We start from the raw sequence: 14,717 nt of genomic DNA on the forward strand, positions 1-14,717 counted from the left end.
TAGCCATGCTGTGGTGGCGGCTCACATAGAAGAACCTACAAGGGGGCAGGCCCTGTGACCAAGTGGTTAAAGTTCTGTGCACTTTGCTTCGGCAGCCCGGGTTTGCAGGTTTGGATCCCAGCTGCAGACCTACTCATCAGCCACACTGTGGAGGCATCCCACATATAAAGTAGAGGAAGACTGGCACAGATGTTAGCTCAGGGCGAATCCTCCTCACAAAGAAAGAAAAAGGAAAAAAATAGAGGGACCTACAACTAGAATATACAACTATGTACTGGGGCTTTGAGGAGAAAAAGAAAAGAGGAAGATTGGCAATAGATGTTAGCTCAGGGCAAATCTTTCTCAGCAAGAAAAAAAAAGGGCTGTCCTTAAAAAACCCCAATCACATACAACATATACAATTTTTGTCAGTCCATACCTCAACAAAGCTGGAAAAAAGTCTCAGCTCCCACTACAAGGCTCCTGGCTCTTCTCTCAATCCCTTGATGCCTACCCTGTCTATGCTCCACCCTTTGCTTGTTTTCTGACAAGAGAATAGGCAGTTTTCTCTGCTTGGAACACTCTTTTCCAGAAGTGCACTTTGCCCTGCTTACTCCTATCTATCCTTCAGGTGTCTGCCTAAATATCACCTCCTCCAGGAAGACTTCCCTGCTGCTCTTCCCAGAGCAGCATGCCCTTCCCCTATCCTTTCCCTCTCCTTTCCCCTAAGCATGATGAAACCTCTTCAGAGGGCAGGGACCAAGTCTGTCTCACATGTTTCCCAGCCTGGTGCCTGGCCCCAACAGTAGGTTCTTAATGGTATTTGTGGAACAAATCAAGAAAAGGAACGCTCCGTGTATTAAAATGTCTAGGCAGGTGTTTATTATTTTGTTACATTCTTTCCATTGCACGATTCCACATCTATTTATCTTCACTTTTATTTTTTTTTTTACAAAGGTACAAGGAATTTCAGAAACAACATTAAAACAATCATTCAAACTGTTTCAGGCACGGTTTCATATTAAGAGCATAGATCGATTTCCGACTTCCTGCTTCCCTCGATGATACAATCTCAAGGTTTGTTCCAGGAAGAACAATTAATGCAGAGCTAAGGTGGGTCCACCCCAAGGCTCATGTCCCCGTGCGGTCTTCATCCTCGGAAAGTTCCTGAGTCAACAGTCGGCCCCCAGGAGACGGAGCAGGGAGATGAGCGCGCGTTCTGCCTGCCCTGAGCCTGGAGCCTGGCTCTGCCAGTGCCTGGCAAGCTCACGTCATCAGTCAAGAACACAAACAAAAACGTAATTTTAAAAAATGGCTTAAAAAAATATCTGATAAAAATTACCTATCCCTCTCCCTTGCTGTGAAATAATTTAAATAATTTATTCTAGATGTTAAAAAAAAAAAAAGTTTGTTCATGGATGCCTTCATATTGTTTCCAAGCATGAGGTCTGGGCCCCCCTGGGGGTGGGGAGAGCTGGAGAAGGGATGGCTCTGTGCAGAGGGGGCTGCTGGGAAACTCCCCAGACTCAGCCCCGCCTCCAGCGCTTTGCAGCAGCGCCCCAGACACGCTGGTTCATGCTCTGAGGCTGCGTCCCCTCTTCTGACCAGGGGGATACTGATGCCTGCCTGGCGGTGCTGGAGAGGAAGCGTCTGTGAGCGGAGGTGGGAGGCTGTGTAAACTGTGAAGTGCGGACCACAAAGAGGTGGGAGAGGTAACCCCATCCAGCAGAGCTCTGCTTCCCTGACAATACCTGGGATTTGGCCTTTGGCAAGCCTGGCGAGCCCCAGTGACTGAGTAAATAGGGGATAAAAGAAGGAACATGGGTGTCTGGCGTGCACAGGAGACAGGGGGCCTCAGCCATGGGGAAGGGGGCCATCGGGAGCACAGAGCCCCCATCACGCTGTGGCCAGGGAGGGGGCCCAGAGAGACCTGAGTGAGGGCTCGGGACAATGCTTCCTGATTTTAGGAGCCTCCAGCCAGGACTGAGAGGACAGGGCTAGAGTCCCAGCTCCTGTCTGGCACTCCCTGTCTGCCTCATCTTTACTGCAAACAGGTGCCGATGGACTAACCCGGGGGGGCTTCATCCTCGCTGTATTGCAGAATCACCTGGGAGCTTATAAAAACATACACAAGGCTAGGCCCTACTCGGAGATTCAGCTTCAAGTGGTCCGAGGTTGGGCCTGGGCATCTGTATTTCCTGAACGCTCCCAAGGGGATTCTGATGTACAGCCTGGGTTGAAACCTACCGGGCCAGGTGGCCTCCTGCAGTCCCCATCCTAGCTCCTGGATCAGTGGGCAAAACTCACTGTCTACACCTCCTTCCAACATTCTCCATCTCTAGCTGGGCGGCTGTATTGACCACTGAGAAAGAGAACCTTCGAGAAGGGCTCAGAACACAGATTCACAAAGGAGGGACATGGAAAGCTCTCAGGCTGGAAGGGAGCCTCAGGGCCACGTGGTCCTGCTGCCCTGCCAGTGCAGTCATCTTTCTCCAGGAGCCCTCCCGAGGGCTCTGCCTGTGACTTCCGGTGCTGGGGCTCCCTCCCTCCTGGGAGCCTCTCTGTTATGGCTGAAATCTGCCTACATCCTCCTGGGGGAGGCAGGCTCTGTGACCTGAGGGCTTTGGTGGTGTCAGTCAGTGGTCGGCCGCACCGCTCTCATGTCTGCGTCTCACACAGGGGATAATGTCTACCCACATCCGGCTGATTCTGGTTGAAGAAGAGATGATGCTTTTGGCCTCCTGTCTGTGTTCTAGAACTGGGCTGGACCCTGACTTAGTTCCTTGAAGTTAAATTCCCTCTGTCCTTGTGCCAATGTCTTGTGAATTCCTGCAGCAAACCCAGATCGTTTCCCCAAGTCAAGGCCAAAGTTTCTCATCTCGAGGGGCAGATGCTGCAGAGGGGAGCTTATTCCAGGATCCCCCTTGTTCCAATGGAGGAATTGAGACTGGAGGTGGGGCAGAGGAAGGGCCTGCGGGACGTCAGTGAGTCCGGACTCAGCTGAGGCCGGAACCAACGGACTCCTGCCCTGTGGGCTGAGATCTGTATCAGCCCAGAAACAGCAAAGGCAGACCAGGCGATGAGGAGCTCAGCCTGGCCCTGCCTTGAACTCTCTGGGGACCTTGATCACTTGCCTGTCTCTGGGCCTCAGTTTCCCCACCAGTAAAATGAGGGAGTTGGGCAGATCACTGGTTTTTAAACTTCTAAATTTTCTTTTAAGTAGCAGAATTATGTATTCCATAGAAGCCAATATATAAAACAGAAGAGCATCTGGTCGGAAAGCGGCAGTGGGGACACAGCCCGTCTACCTAGCCTCCCCGATCCCACGGACCACCGTTTGAAAATCATTAAGCAGGGTCACCTCCTCGGTCCTTCCAGCTCTAACTTTCTACAACGTTCTTTCTTCTTGAGAAGTTTTAGCTCATCATGGACCCTTAAAAACAGATTAAACAGAAGGCAAGTTCATCTAAAAAGAGTCAGTTCAGACACTTGTTTCGAGAAGGCAAATAGAAAAACGGCACCACGTCCCACTGGAATCTCTCAGCGACCCAGAGTTTCGTTTTCTGGTAAAAACGAGAGAAATAGCGGTTGTCCTTGGGGGCCTTGTGGCTGGATCCCAGACCTCCCCGTGGAGCTGAGTGGTGTCCCTGAGGGCACTGGGCAGATGTCTCGGCTCAGAACCCCTCCGAGCCCACGCGCAAGTTTTTGATCTCCAGTTCCAGCTGCTTGGCCTGGACCTCGCGCTGGGCCAGCAGCTCGCGGAGCCTTCGGATCTCCTCCTGCTGCCGGTAGAACATCTGTAGCAGCTGGGAAAGCAGAGAACAGAGGAGAGCTCACCGGGGCGTCCCGGGCGCAGGGGCAGGACTCCAGCAGAAGGGATAAGACACTGCCGCTTTCTGACTCAGCAAGGTGGATGTGATTCAGTTAATGCGGCTGAGGCCTGAAGGGGCAGCCATTGCATAAATCTTTTACAAAAATCTTGTTTTCTTCACCCAATAAATGAAATTCCAAAAGAATTGATGCTTCAGACATTTCTGCCTCCTTGGATCCCCCATGGGATGGAGGAAAGGATACTTGGCTCTGAAGTCTCGAGATTAGAGTTTTCACCATCACTAAACTGTGTGACCTCGGGCAAGTTACTTACCGACTCTGAGCTTCAGTTTCCTCCTCTGGGAACTGGGGGTGAGAAAACTCACCTCAGCATTATCCTAACTGCTGCTGCTGTATGGAAGGGTACTAGATGTTGGGCGCACCCCTGGAGGACCTTTGTTATTCCACTGATGCTCACAACATCCCTACAAGGGTGGTAGTATTAGTACCCCCACTTTACCACAGTGGAAACTGAGGCTCAGAGAGACTCAGCCCCCAGGTCCGAGGCCCTACAGTTAGTGCTCTGGAGAGCCAGGATCGGAATCCCACTGTGGATGCCAGCCCTCGTGTTTTCAGCCACGACATACTGACTCCCGGGGCGGTTGAGGGAATTCAATCCGATGACATATCTGAGCGCCTGCCCCAGGACCTGCCGCACAGCAGCACTTGATAAACGCTGCCTCCGAAAGCACAGAAAATCCTAGAGGGTCAGAACTGGAAGGGACTGGACAGCCACCAGGCCAAGCCCTCCACACTTCGCAGGTGGTTCCCCACCATCTGTACGGAAACCCACCAGCTGGGCGTACAGACGGTGCTCACGGCCTGTCTGCTGAACGAATTAACAGAGCTAGTGAAGGGGCCGGGCCTCGCCCCTCGTGTTCTCCTCCCCCTGGCAGCTGCCCCCGCCCCCTGAGGCCCCTGCCCCACCCTGGCTCACACCTCATTCTCCGTCTTCGGCGGGGGGCATTCGAAGATGTCAAAGCCGTTTGAGAACCAGGTTTTCTTCTCCTCTAGCCTCTGTTCTGCCGCCCGCCGCGTCGCCTTCTCCTCCAGCAGGGAGCGGGGCCTCCACGCATCCTCCGCAGCCAGCTGTCCTGTCTGGCTGGAGAGCCAGGGGGAGGCGGGGGCCGTGGAATTGGAGAGGGGTCTCTCTGGAAACAGAGGCTGGTGGCTCAGCAGCTGGGAGCCGGGCCTGAGGGACACCAGGACTGGCCCTGGGAGGGAAACAAGGGACCATGTGAGGACTGAGTTCCCGGGACCAGATGGCGAGGGGGCCACTGACACACGCGGGCACGCAGGCACACGCGACACGTGCGGGAGATACGGCCACACGCAGACAGGCACAGCCCACGAACTGGGGCCACGGGAGCGCAAAGCTCCTCGCGGGCGGCTTCTGAGGAGGCCTGTCTGTAGGAGCAGCCGGTTCCTGTCCTGGGGCCACCCCCAAACCCCAGCTCCTCCAGCACAGCCTGCCTGGCCGTGTACGGACAGCACCCCCCCCACGCTGAGCGCTGCCCTCTGCCGGCTCATGAGTTCTCCCAGTGCCCCCAGCAGCAGGGGAGGCAGGCATCACAGACACAGACGGGAAACTGAGGCCCAGAGAGGCGCGAGACTGTCTCAGGGTTATACAAAAAAAGGGGGTTAAAGGGAGAGGGATCCCAATGGCAGAGGCAGCTGCTCGGGTCAGGGAGCAGGGATCACACACCACCTCCCCCTGGGGTAGCCCCTGTGTTCACAGTACAGGGAGGCTGACTCAGGGCAGGCAGAGCGGGCAGACGGGCCTGGGTGGGGGCTGCTGCCCAGGGGGTGTCTCGGGTCAAAGAGTAATTGTGGAGGGCGGATGGGCAACAGGCGTCCGCCGGGGACGACCCAGTCACTCTGCACAGCCCAAGTTCAAAGAAGTTTTCACGGGGCAAAACCCTTGATTTGGAGGGAGTTTCCTGAGCCATTTGTGACCAGCTCCTCCCTTCCTGGAACCTTATGTGACCGTCTTAGCCACTGGGGACTGACTGTCAAGGGGCAGCCCTCCCAGGTTACAGAAGGACACAGACACAGGCCAAACCCCTCTCAGCTACTTGGGGCGACTGGACACTCCCTTCCCCCGACCTTGGCCCGAGGCCTTTGCTAGCCCTCCTCACCTTTGTTCATGCCACTGAGCCACTCGTGGGCTGACAGTGAGGGCTGGGCCCCTGCCGTGGGCGGGTAGATGTCCTCTTGGTAGGACTCCGACTGTAGGAGAAGTCAGGACAGTGAGGGCCCGGTGGGAGCGCAGGCTGCCAGACCGGGAGGGCCCTTAGAGGGTGGGGCCAGACTCTGCCAACCCCTGTGAGTGGAGGGAACCGAGGCCCAGAGGGCAAAGGGATGTGGCCTGGGTCACACAGCAACTCAAGAGCAGAGACGGCTGAGACTCAGGGCTCCCAGCTCTCGGGGTCAGGGACGCGGCGCTGACCGCGAGAAAGGCCTCCCTGCGGCTGCCCGGGGCTGGGCCACGGCTCCAGGAGGGGCGCCCCGCCTCCCGCCCAGACAGCCCCAGCAGCCTCACCCGCCGGGGCACAATCATGGACACGGGCTCGATGAGGCTTTTGGTCGTAATCAGCTTGTAGAAGCGGAAGATCTCACAGGAGGACACGTTGAGACCTCTCTTTGGCATGACACCTGCGGGCAGAGGGCCAGCGAGGGCCCAGGGGTTCGCTGGGCGGGGCCACGGGGCCCAGGGGTGTGGCCAAGCCTGGCTGCGCTCTGGACTGACACAGACGCCTCTCGCAGCGTCCCGCCCCCACAGCCACCTCGGCGGGCCCTGCAGAGCTGAGGCGATGGGGCCCAAGGGATCAGACCCGTCCCCACCTTCAGGGACTTACACGTCTTCAGCTAGACATTCACAGGCGTGTGCTCTGCTGCAGGCCCTGCAGCCCAGCCCCAGCTCGGCCCCGAGGCTCGCCACAGAGCTGCTCCGCTCCCCTTCCATTCGTGTTGGCTGCTATCTTTCCCCATCCTTCCTTTCAATCTAGCTGTGTCTCTATGTTTAAGCAGGTTTCTTAGACAACCTGTAGTTAGTTCCTTTTTGTTTTTTTAATCCCAAACACACTTAAAAAGTAGGTGAAGTCTGCTCCCTGGGGCTCTCTTAGGTCTCTCCCGTCTCCTTGCTACTGTACTGCTCCACCTTGACCTAGAACACCTTCATTCTCTCCCCATGCTGTGCTCTGCTTCCTCTTTCAGCTCCTCAAGTGTTGCCTCCTCCGGGAAGCCTTCCCTGACTTCCTCCTCTGTGTTCCCGGAGAGCCTCGTGCACACCTCAACTAGAGCTCCCACCGAGGCAGAGTGTTGGCCCGCCGTCTCCCCTCTCGAATGAGGCCCCTCCAGGGCAGGGCCCACACCCCACTCACCCCTGTCTCATCCCACCCAAGCGGCCTGGGTGTCCCACACTCACCGATCCCCTTCTGTGGGTTGTAGGAGCGGTACTCGGTCAGGTAGTTCAGGTACGGTTTGTCGGCGCTCACTTCGTAGTAGCGGATGTTGCCATCTCCCTGCAGGGGAGGAGGTGGATTCAGAGCAGCTGCCCATCAGCCCCCGCCCGGCCCCCACCGCCAGGCAGCAGAATCCTGGCGTTCGGTGAGCGAACACCAGGGAACTGTCACCAAGGCAGAAGGGGCCCTCACTTGAACGCTCAGTCCCCCCACCATGACCCAAGCCCACCCCTGTGCCTCCAAGGCCCAGCCCCGGGAGCGGAGGCCGCACACAGAGGTCACAGGTGGCGTGTCCTGAGGCCATCCGGGGGTCTGACCCTTCAGGGGGGCATTTCTAGTTGTCACCGTCATAATGATGGGGCGGGGCAGGGTGGGGTGCTGCTGCTGGCACTGGGGAGCAGGGGCCAGGGGTGCCACAGCCAGACAGTCCCCCCCAAGGAAGGCCTGCTCTGCCCTGATTCGAAGGCGGCCCCGTTGAGAAACACCCCTGGCCCCTCCTCACCTGGGCCCAGAGGGGGAGGGACCAGCTCAGCTCAGCTGCCAGCACGCGGGCCCAGGGGCTCCCGGGAGCTGGGAAGGAGGCCACGTGGCGCTGGGCTCACCACGCTGGAGAGGGCTCAGTGACTCCGGTCAGTCCCTGCCCTGCACCCCAAGGACCACAGGCTGCTGTCTGGCCACCAGTGGGACGAGGCCTGGGGTAGTTCTGCCTCCTGCCTCAGGGGTCCAGGCAGCCACCTCCCTCCTGTGCCAGGCTCACCTTCCCCACCACGTAGAGCATGTTTGTATCCACGTCATAGAAGGGAAACAGCACACCGGAGGAGCCATCTAGGTCCTCCTCTGTGAGAGGCACAGAGAGGTCGTCCTGCAAGGGAAGGGAGACCAGCAAGGCCTGCGGGTCACACATGGGGCCCTCAGTGGTGCTCTCTGAGCTAAGAATCCCTGTCCTGGGGCTCTCGATGTGTGTACGTGTGCATGTGCAAGAGGCTGTTTGTGTGTGTGTGAGAGAGAGACCAGCACCTTTGATCATGCCAGCATCCTGCCTTGAAGGAATCACTTCTCACACACCTGTTCTCTCCAGCCCTCCTCTCCTGTTTTATTATTCACTGTAATAAACGAGGAGAGAGATTCAGAGAGGAGGTAACCCGTCCAGTCTTTGAAACTCGGGCCAACAGCTCCTTCAAGTCAACACTGCTTGGCCTGGCCCTCGCCCCCACCCCACACTCAGCTACCTTGACAGCAGCTCCTCCCGCCCACGTGCCTCGGGATGTCATTCAGAGCCCTTGCTCCAGCTGTGCCCTCTGCCCAAGGCCCTCTCCTTCTCCCTGTCCCCCAGTCCTGGTCCCCTCCCCACCACCCGGGCCCCTCCTGGGTCCAGGCTCTCCCCCCTTGAACGACAAGATCACAAGGTCTGAGCTAGCAGCTTCGGTTGTTGGCATCTCCCTGTTATTCGTCAGTAAATTCAATGAATGAATGAATGAATGAATGAATGAATGAATGAAGCCAGCACTCAGCTGAGGAGTGATGGCGGGGGGCATTGGTAGGGTTGTGTGGGAGACTCACCTGGTCCCACAGGGCCACCTGCCGGTTGTTCCATCGGGATGTGCCCGTGGACAGCAGCTTCTTCAGGTTCCCCAGAAACAGCACTTTGTTGGCCCGGTGCCCCTTGTAGCTGGCTTCCTGGAGGGACATGTGCCATCAAGGACTCCCTGCCTTGGCTTATGCTGCTGCTTCACCTGGAATGCCTGCCTTTCTCACCCCAGCTCTTCCTGGAGAAGCCTTCTGGGGGCACCACCGCTAGGAAGCCTTCCTGGGTTCCTCCCACCCACATGGAGGTTCTCCCACTGTTTTGGTTGAGAGTTGTTTTTCTGGGCTAGGACAGTGGCAAACTTCTGCCCAGCTCCTGCTCTTGCTGAAAGATTACTGAGCACCCACTGTATGCAAGGCATGGGGCCAGGCGTGCTCTGGCACCTGGGTTATCTTATTTAATCCTCCAAGAGGAAGAACTAAGAAACACCAAGGGCCTATGCTACAGAGGAGGGAACAGAGGCTCCGGGAGCTGGCCTAAGGCCCACAGTGGATGGACAGGGGTGTCCCAAGGGCTCTGACCCCAGGTCACACCTCCTGCCAGAGCCCAGGTGCACTGCCAAACTCTGGAGTTAGACCAGGTTCAAGTCCTGGCTTTCGGTGTGGGCCAGTCGCTCGGCCTACGTTCGCCTCAGTTTTCTCTTCTGAAAAATGGGGATGACATGTCCTACGGCTCAACAGACAGGGCCAGCCCATGTGAAGGCTCAGCCAGAACGCCGACAGCGTCACTGCCCTGTCCTCAGGAGCCTCCCCCGGGCCTGCTCCTTTCCTTGCTCCTCTGACCCACCCAGAGCCCCGCCTGGCCCCACCTGGAGGACGGTCCCGGCTCGAGGGTCGAGAATCCGGATCCTGCGGTCCTTACAGGCGGTGGCCAGCAGGCTGCCGCTGGTGTTGAAGGACATGGAGAGGATCACGTCCTGGTGACAGTCAATTGTCCTCACGGGGCTGGTGATTACAGACTCCTTTGTGTCCAGGTTCCAGACCATCACCTGCACGGCAGAGAGCGGGCGCTGAGCACGCGGCCACCCCCCCGCCAGCCCCCACAGCCACACGCCGCCAGGCTGCGGGGAAACACGGTATCCCCAGCAGGGAAGCCCAGATGGCAGTCTGGCCCCGGGGCCTCGGGTGGGAGGAGGGATCTGCTGCTGAAGCTGCCACACAGCAGGAGGGGAAGCCAGGGGTCAGGCTGTCTGGCAGTGAAAAGAGAACAGCATCTGCCCTGGAGCAACAGGACGTCCACGCCGGGCAGGCCCCAGGAGTCCCGCGGGCTCAAACAGCCTAGCAGCAGTTCCCACCTCACACAGACCAACAGGCTGCCATGTTCAGCTGCACAGGCTGGGCACTGCCCGCCGTCAGGGCAATCCCCTCCCGTGGCCTATGGTGTGAATAGCACCCCCGGAGTTGTATACAGAATACTCTGCTCAAGGGAAGCAGGAGCCGGCAGACACCTGCCACCCACCGGTGAAAGAGCACTTGATCCTTTCCCTTCTGAAGGGGGTACAAGGCCTGTGGGCCCCCGAGGCGAGTGAAGCCCTACAGAGTTGCGAAGGGAAGAGTTCAAAAGCCATGGCTAGGGTCACACCAACCCTATTTGTGTACAGATTGAGACACTGAGGCCCAGAGAAGACACGGGGTTTCCCCAGGTCACCATGCAAGTCAGAGACCGAGTCGAAATAGAACCATGGTCTCCCCTACTGTGAACCCCCCAGTCCACAGGGCCCACAGCCCGCCAGCTGGCAGTCTTCGGAGCAGGGGAAGTTCCCCTGGGTGGGGCACAGCCCGTGCCCTCCAGGCAGACTTACCAGTTGAATAGTGTCCCCCCAAAACTCATGTCCACCTGGAACGTGACCCTAATTGAAGATAGGGTCTTTGTAGCTGGAATTAGTTACAATGAGCTCATACTGGATTAGGGTGGGCCCTAAAGCCGATGATGGGCATCCTTATAGGAGGAGGAGAGGACGTGCAGACACACAGAGAGCAGGCCACGGGAAGACGGACGCAGGCTGGGGTGAGGCAGCTCCAAGCCAAGGAAGGCCGGGAGCCACTAGAAGCCAGAAGAGGCACAGAAGGGCCCCTCTCGGGAGCCTCTGGAGGAAGCAGGGCCCTCCCAACACCTCGGTTTTGGATTTCCACAACTGTGCGAGAATAAAGTTCTGCTGTCTTAAGCCACCCGGGTTGCCCATTTGATAGGGCAGCCCCAGGAAACGAATAGGCAGACCCACCTTGTAGTCATAGCCGGAGCTGAAGAGGATGTTGGCGGCCGTGGGATGCCACTCCACCAGGCCCACTCGGCGCGCGTGGCCCACCAGCTCCTTCCTGCAGCCCGTGAGGTTCTTTGTCAGTAGTTGCTTGGGGATGTCCCAGATCTTAATCTGTCAGGGGAGACACGGTCGGGGGGAGTGTTAGCCAGGGTCACCCCAGCACCTCCGCCACCCTGAGCCACAGAGCTGGCAGTGCCCAGCAGAAGGGCTGGGGGATCTCTCTCTCTGTCCACCTCTCACTCAGTGGAGGGGCAGCTGGCGTCCCTCAGAGGGACAGGGGCTTTGCCAAGGTCCTCCAGCCCAAGCAGGGGTTGGCATTGACCAGAGATGACCCCGGGCCTCCAAATGGCCCCTGGTTATCTTTGCTGTTCTAATGACCTGAGGCAGCCAAGGGGCAGCTGGGCCACAGGCTGGCTCCCAGGCTGGATGTGAGAGCAGATCTGCCTCCCAGCCTAGCATATCCCTCAAAGTTCTCTACCCCCTCCTCAGCCCAAAGGCCGAGGGCAGAGCTTCAAATGCCAGGAGAACGGGTTCATGATCATCCGCAGGGCACTAAGGAGCCATCGCAGTCTCTGGAGCAGGACATGCTCTTTCCTTTGGAGGGCCCCCTTGGATGGCCGGGAAGAGGAAAGCCTGAAGGCCAGAGGGCCAGGCTGGATGGAGTCACAGGCCTGTACTCCACAGCGAGGGACTGGCAGGGGGGCTGGGGCTTCCCCCCCAGAGCAGTATTGTTGAGGATGGAAGGTGCTTCCACCCTAGAAAGTAAGCTCCCCGCCACGGAGGCATACAAGCGGAGGACAGAGGGCCGCTGCAGAGGCGATGCAGCTGGGGATGGTGCTGACTTGGTGCTCCTCCGGTCCCCACGGGATTGTACGCCCCCTTCCCTTAGAGATGCACAGGTTGTCAGGTAGACTTTGCTTTCAGTTCAGCCAATATTTATTTCCTGGTCGTCTTGGACTTAAAACCATAAAGCCAACCCCACGAGAGCATGCCAGGCTCCAGAGATAGGAGTTCAGGGCGAGCTGTTTCCGCACAGAACTGAACTCGCTGGAGGATAGACTCTGTGCAGCTCTGTCTGGGAGGTGCAGAGCCCGTCCCCAACACTCCTGAGACTAGAGGCTCGTCCCTGCCCCACAGGCCCTGGGGTCAGGGTTAGACGCTGCCACCCCCAATAGTGGTGTCCACTCATCCTGCCCCTGGGGCACCTGGGAAGGGACAGTGACAGGCAATTGAGCTAGCTAGAAATTTAATAAAGACCTTGAAAGGAGCCTTCAAAGCAGGCCTGAAGGGGTAGGTGTTCCGGGAGTGGGGAAAGAAGCAGATATTCAACACCCCGTCAGAAGCCCTGAACTCATTGGAGATGAGGCCAATTCTTACAGGGGCTGACTGCCACTTCAGTGAAGCCACCTCGGCAGACATTGTCCTGTGTTCCTAAATCCCCTATATGGAAACTGACACAAGTCCTCTTAGAATTTTCTAGCTGCTTCTCCTGACGAACTGGTCTCTTTCCTTTGATCAGACAGCGAGGGTTCTGCAATACAGTCTGTTTCCCTTTTTGCCTTGGCTGCCAGGCAGCTCAGAGCTACACTTGGAATTCAACAGCTACAACCCTCCACAGCTAACGTTTCTAGTATTATTTCCTCACTTCCTCCATCTGTGGCTGCTGCTCTTTAGGGAAGTGGCACAGCTCAATGGAAACGGACTGGGCTCTGGAATCAAGCCTCAGTGTGAAGCCTGGCTCTGTGTGGCCTCAGACAGAGTGCTGCACCTCTCAGATCCTCGGCTTCCCCATCAGAAAAATATCCCACCTGGTGGGGCTGCTGGGAAGACTGAGTGAAATGATACCGGAAGGAGAGTCAGGAACAGTGGCTCACAAGAAATGGTACCCATGACTTTTATCCTGATTTTAATCGTCTGATCACGTCCATGTATTTTGTTTTAAGCCATACCCACCTTGTTTTAGGACAGGGTACAGAATAAACTATGAATAAATAACACTGAATGTGGTGGGGGTAGGGACCACAGCCCTGGTACAGAACAGGGACTCAAAAAAGGGGATGGTACTGAAGCTTTTGGGATGGTGTTGGTGTCCATATTTGCAGAAGGCTCCCACTCCTGTCCTTTTAAAGCTCCCGTCCCCACTGTCTGTGAAATTAAGTGGCATAATGTTTTCCGGCTACAGTGAAAATGCTCTGCAGCATTTTATAGTTCCCCAAAAGCCGGGCTTTCCCGCTGGAATATGGCTCTCACTGGGTCTTCACTGGATGGCTGGGAGCTATTATGCCCATTTTACAGGTGGGGGAACTGAGGCCCACAGAGAGTAGGGGGGTGCCCCAATGCCACGGGGCCCATAACTTCTCCTCCTCCATCTAAGTCACCCTGCCCCACACAGGGAGCTCACCTCACGAAGGATGAAGGAGTCAGGAGCATCAGAACCGAGGACGGACACCATCCCATCTCCCCCTGCCCCCGCCCCCCTCTCGGGAAAGGCGGCCCACGCCTGACTCACCGTGGCATCTTCAGAACAGGAGGCGATCTCAAAATCATCAAAAGGATTCCATTTGATGTCTAAGACGTTCCCTCTGTGCCCGCAGACCTTCGGGTAGTGGGGGTCCAACTTTCCCGTCTGCAAAACAGGGCCCAGGCAGGTTGGGGCGGGGAGGCGGCTACCTCCACGTTAGCATCTGGACAGTCACTCGGGCAGTCAACAATCCCCGAGCAGACTGGAAAATGCACGGGACAGAACTGGGGTGAATCTAGCACTTGCCATTGCTCCCTGTGTGACCCTGGGGGTGTCACATCACTTCTGGGAGCCTCAGTGTCCTCCTCGGTGAAACGGAGGCAGCAATGGGTGTTTCACACGGTTCGTGTGAGGAGCGCAGGAGAGGAGGTGTGCAAAGGGCCGAGCGCAGTGCAGGTGTTCAGTGAAAAGACCTTCCCCAGACACTGCTGGCGGGAATGCAACACGGTGCAGCCACTTTGGGAAACAGGCTGGCCGCTCATCAAAAGGCTGAACGCAGAGGCGCCCCGTGACCCAGCAGTTCCACTCCCAGGTACATCCCCAAGAGAACTGACAACACGGCTCCACAAAAAGCGCGTGCACCAGTGTTCACAGCAGCGTTTCTCATAATGGCCACAAGGTGGAAACAGCCAAACGGACAACTGGATAGACAAACGTAGGATATTCACACAATGAAATATCATTCAGCCAAAGAAGGAAGGAAGTACTGATACATGTTACAACATGGATGACCCTTGAGAACGTTATGCTAAGTGAAAGAAGGCAGACGTGAAAAGCCACCAGATACTGCGTGACTCCACTTAGATGAGGTACCAGATGTGGTTTCATTGCTTGAGCAAATTAACACACTCCCTGGTCCCTGGCGTTCAGAACCCTGACTGATGATATGAAAAATCCCGAATAAGTAAATCCAGAGAGACTGGAAGCAGACTGGTGGCTGCCTAGGGCTGGGGGAGGGGGCAGGGGGAGTGGCTGCTCGCGGTTCTGGGGTTTCCTTTTGGAGTGATGAAATTATTTTTGAAATTAGATAGTGGTGAT

At 56.9% G+C, this 14,717-nt stretch overlaps 1 protein-coding gene across 3 annotated transcripts in view; it reads right to left on the minus strand.

Annotated features, from left to right (window-relative positions):
• Positions 1-838: 838 nt before the first annotated feature.
• CORO2A (coronin 2A) overlaps positions 839-14,717 on the minus strand; it is a 53,491-nt gene continuing 39,612 nt past the window's right edge. For all 3 annotated transcript variants that reach the window (XM_070250807.1, XM_023629732.2, XM_023629733.2), the window contains exons 3-12: positions 13,668-13,784; positions 11,120-11,269; positions 9,707-9,886; positions 8,874-8,990; positions 8,071-8,175; positions 7,277-7,373; positions 6,392-6,504; positions 5,988-6,078; positions 4,789-5,063; positions 839-3,785 (exon numbers count right to left, since the gene is read on the minus strand). In XM_070250807.1, coding sequence (XP_070106908.1) covers positions 3,654-3,785; positions 4,789-5,063; positions 5,988-6,078; positions 6,392-6,504; positions 7,277-7,373; positions 8,071-8,175; positions 8,874-8,990; positions 9,707-9,886; positions 11,120-11,269; positions 13,668-13,784 — 1,377 coding nt within the window. In that variant the 3' untranslated portion in view covers positions 839-3,653. The remainder of the gene's footprint in view (positions 3,786-4,788; positions 5,064-5,987; positions 6,079-6,391; positions 6,505-7,276; positions 7,374-8,070; positions 8,176-8,873; positions 8,991-9,706; positions 9,887-11,119; positions 11,270-13,667; positions 13,785-14,717) is intronic.

The sequence above is a fragment of the Equus caballus genome, chromosome 25, assembly GCF_041296265.1.
Source record: "Equus caballus isolate H_3958 breed thoroughbred chromosome 25, TB-T2T, whole genome shotgun sequence".
NCBI lineage: Eukaryota > Metazoa > Chordata > Mammalia > Perissodactyla > Equidae > Equus > Equus caballus.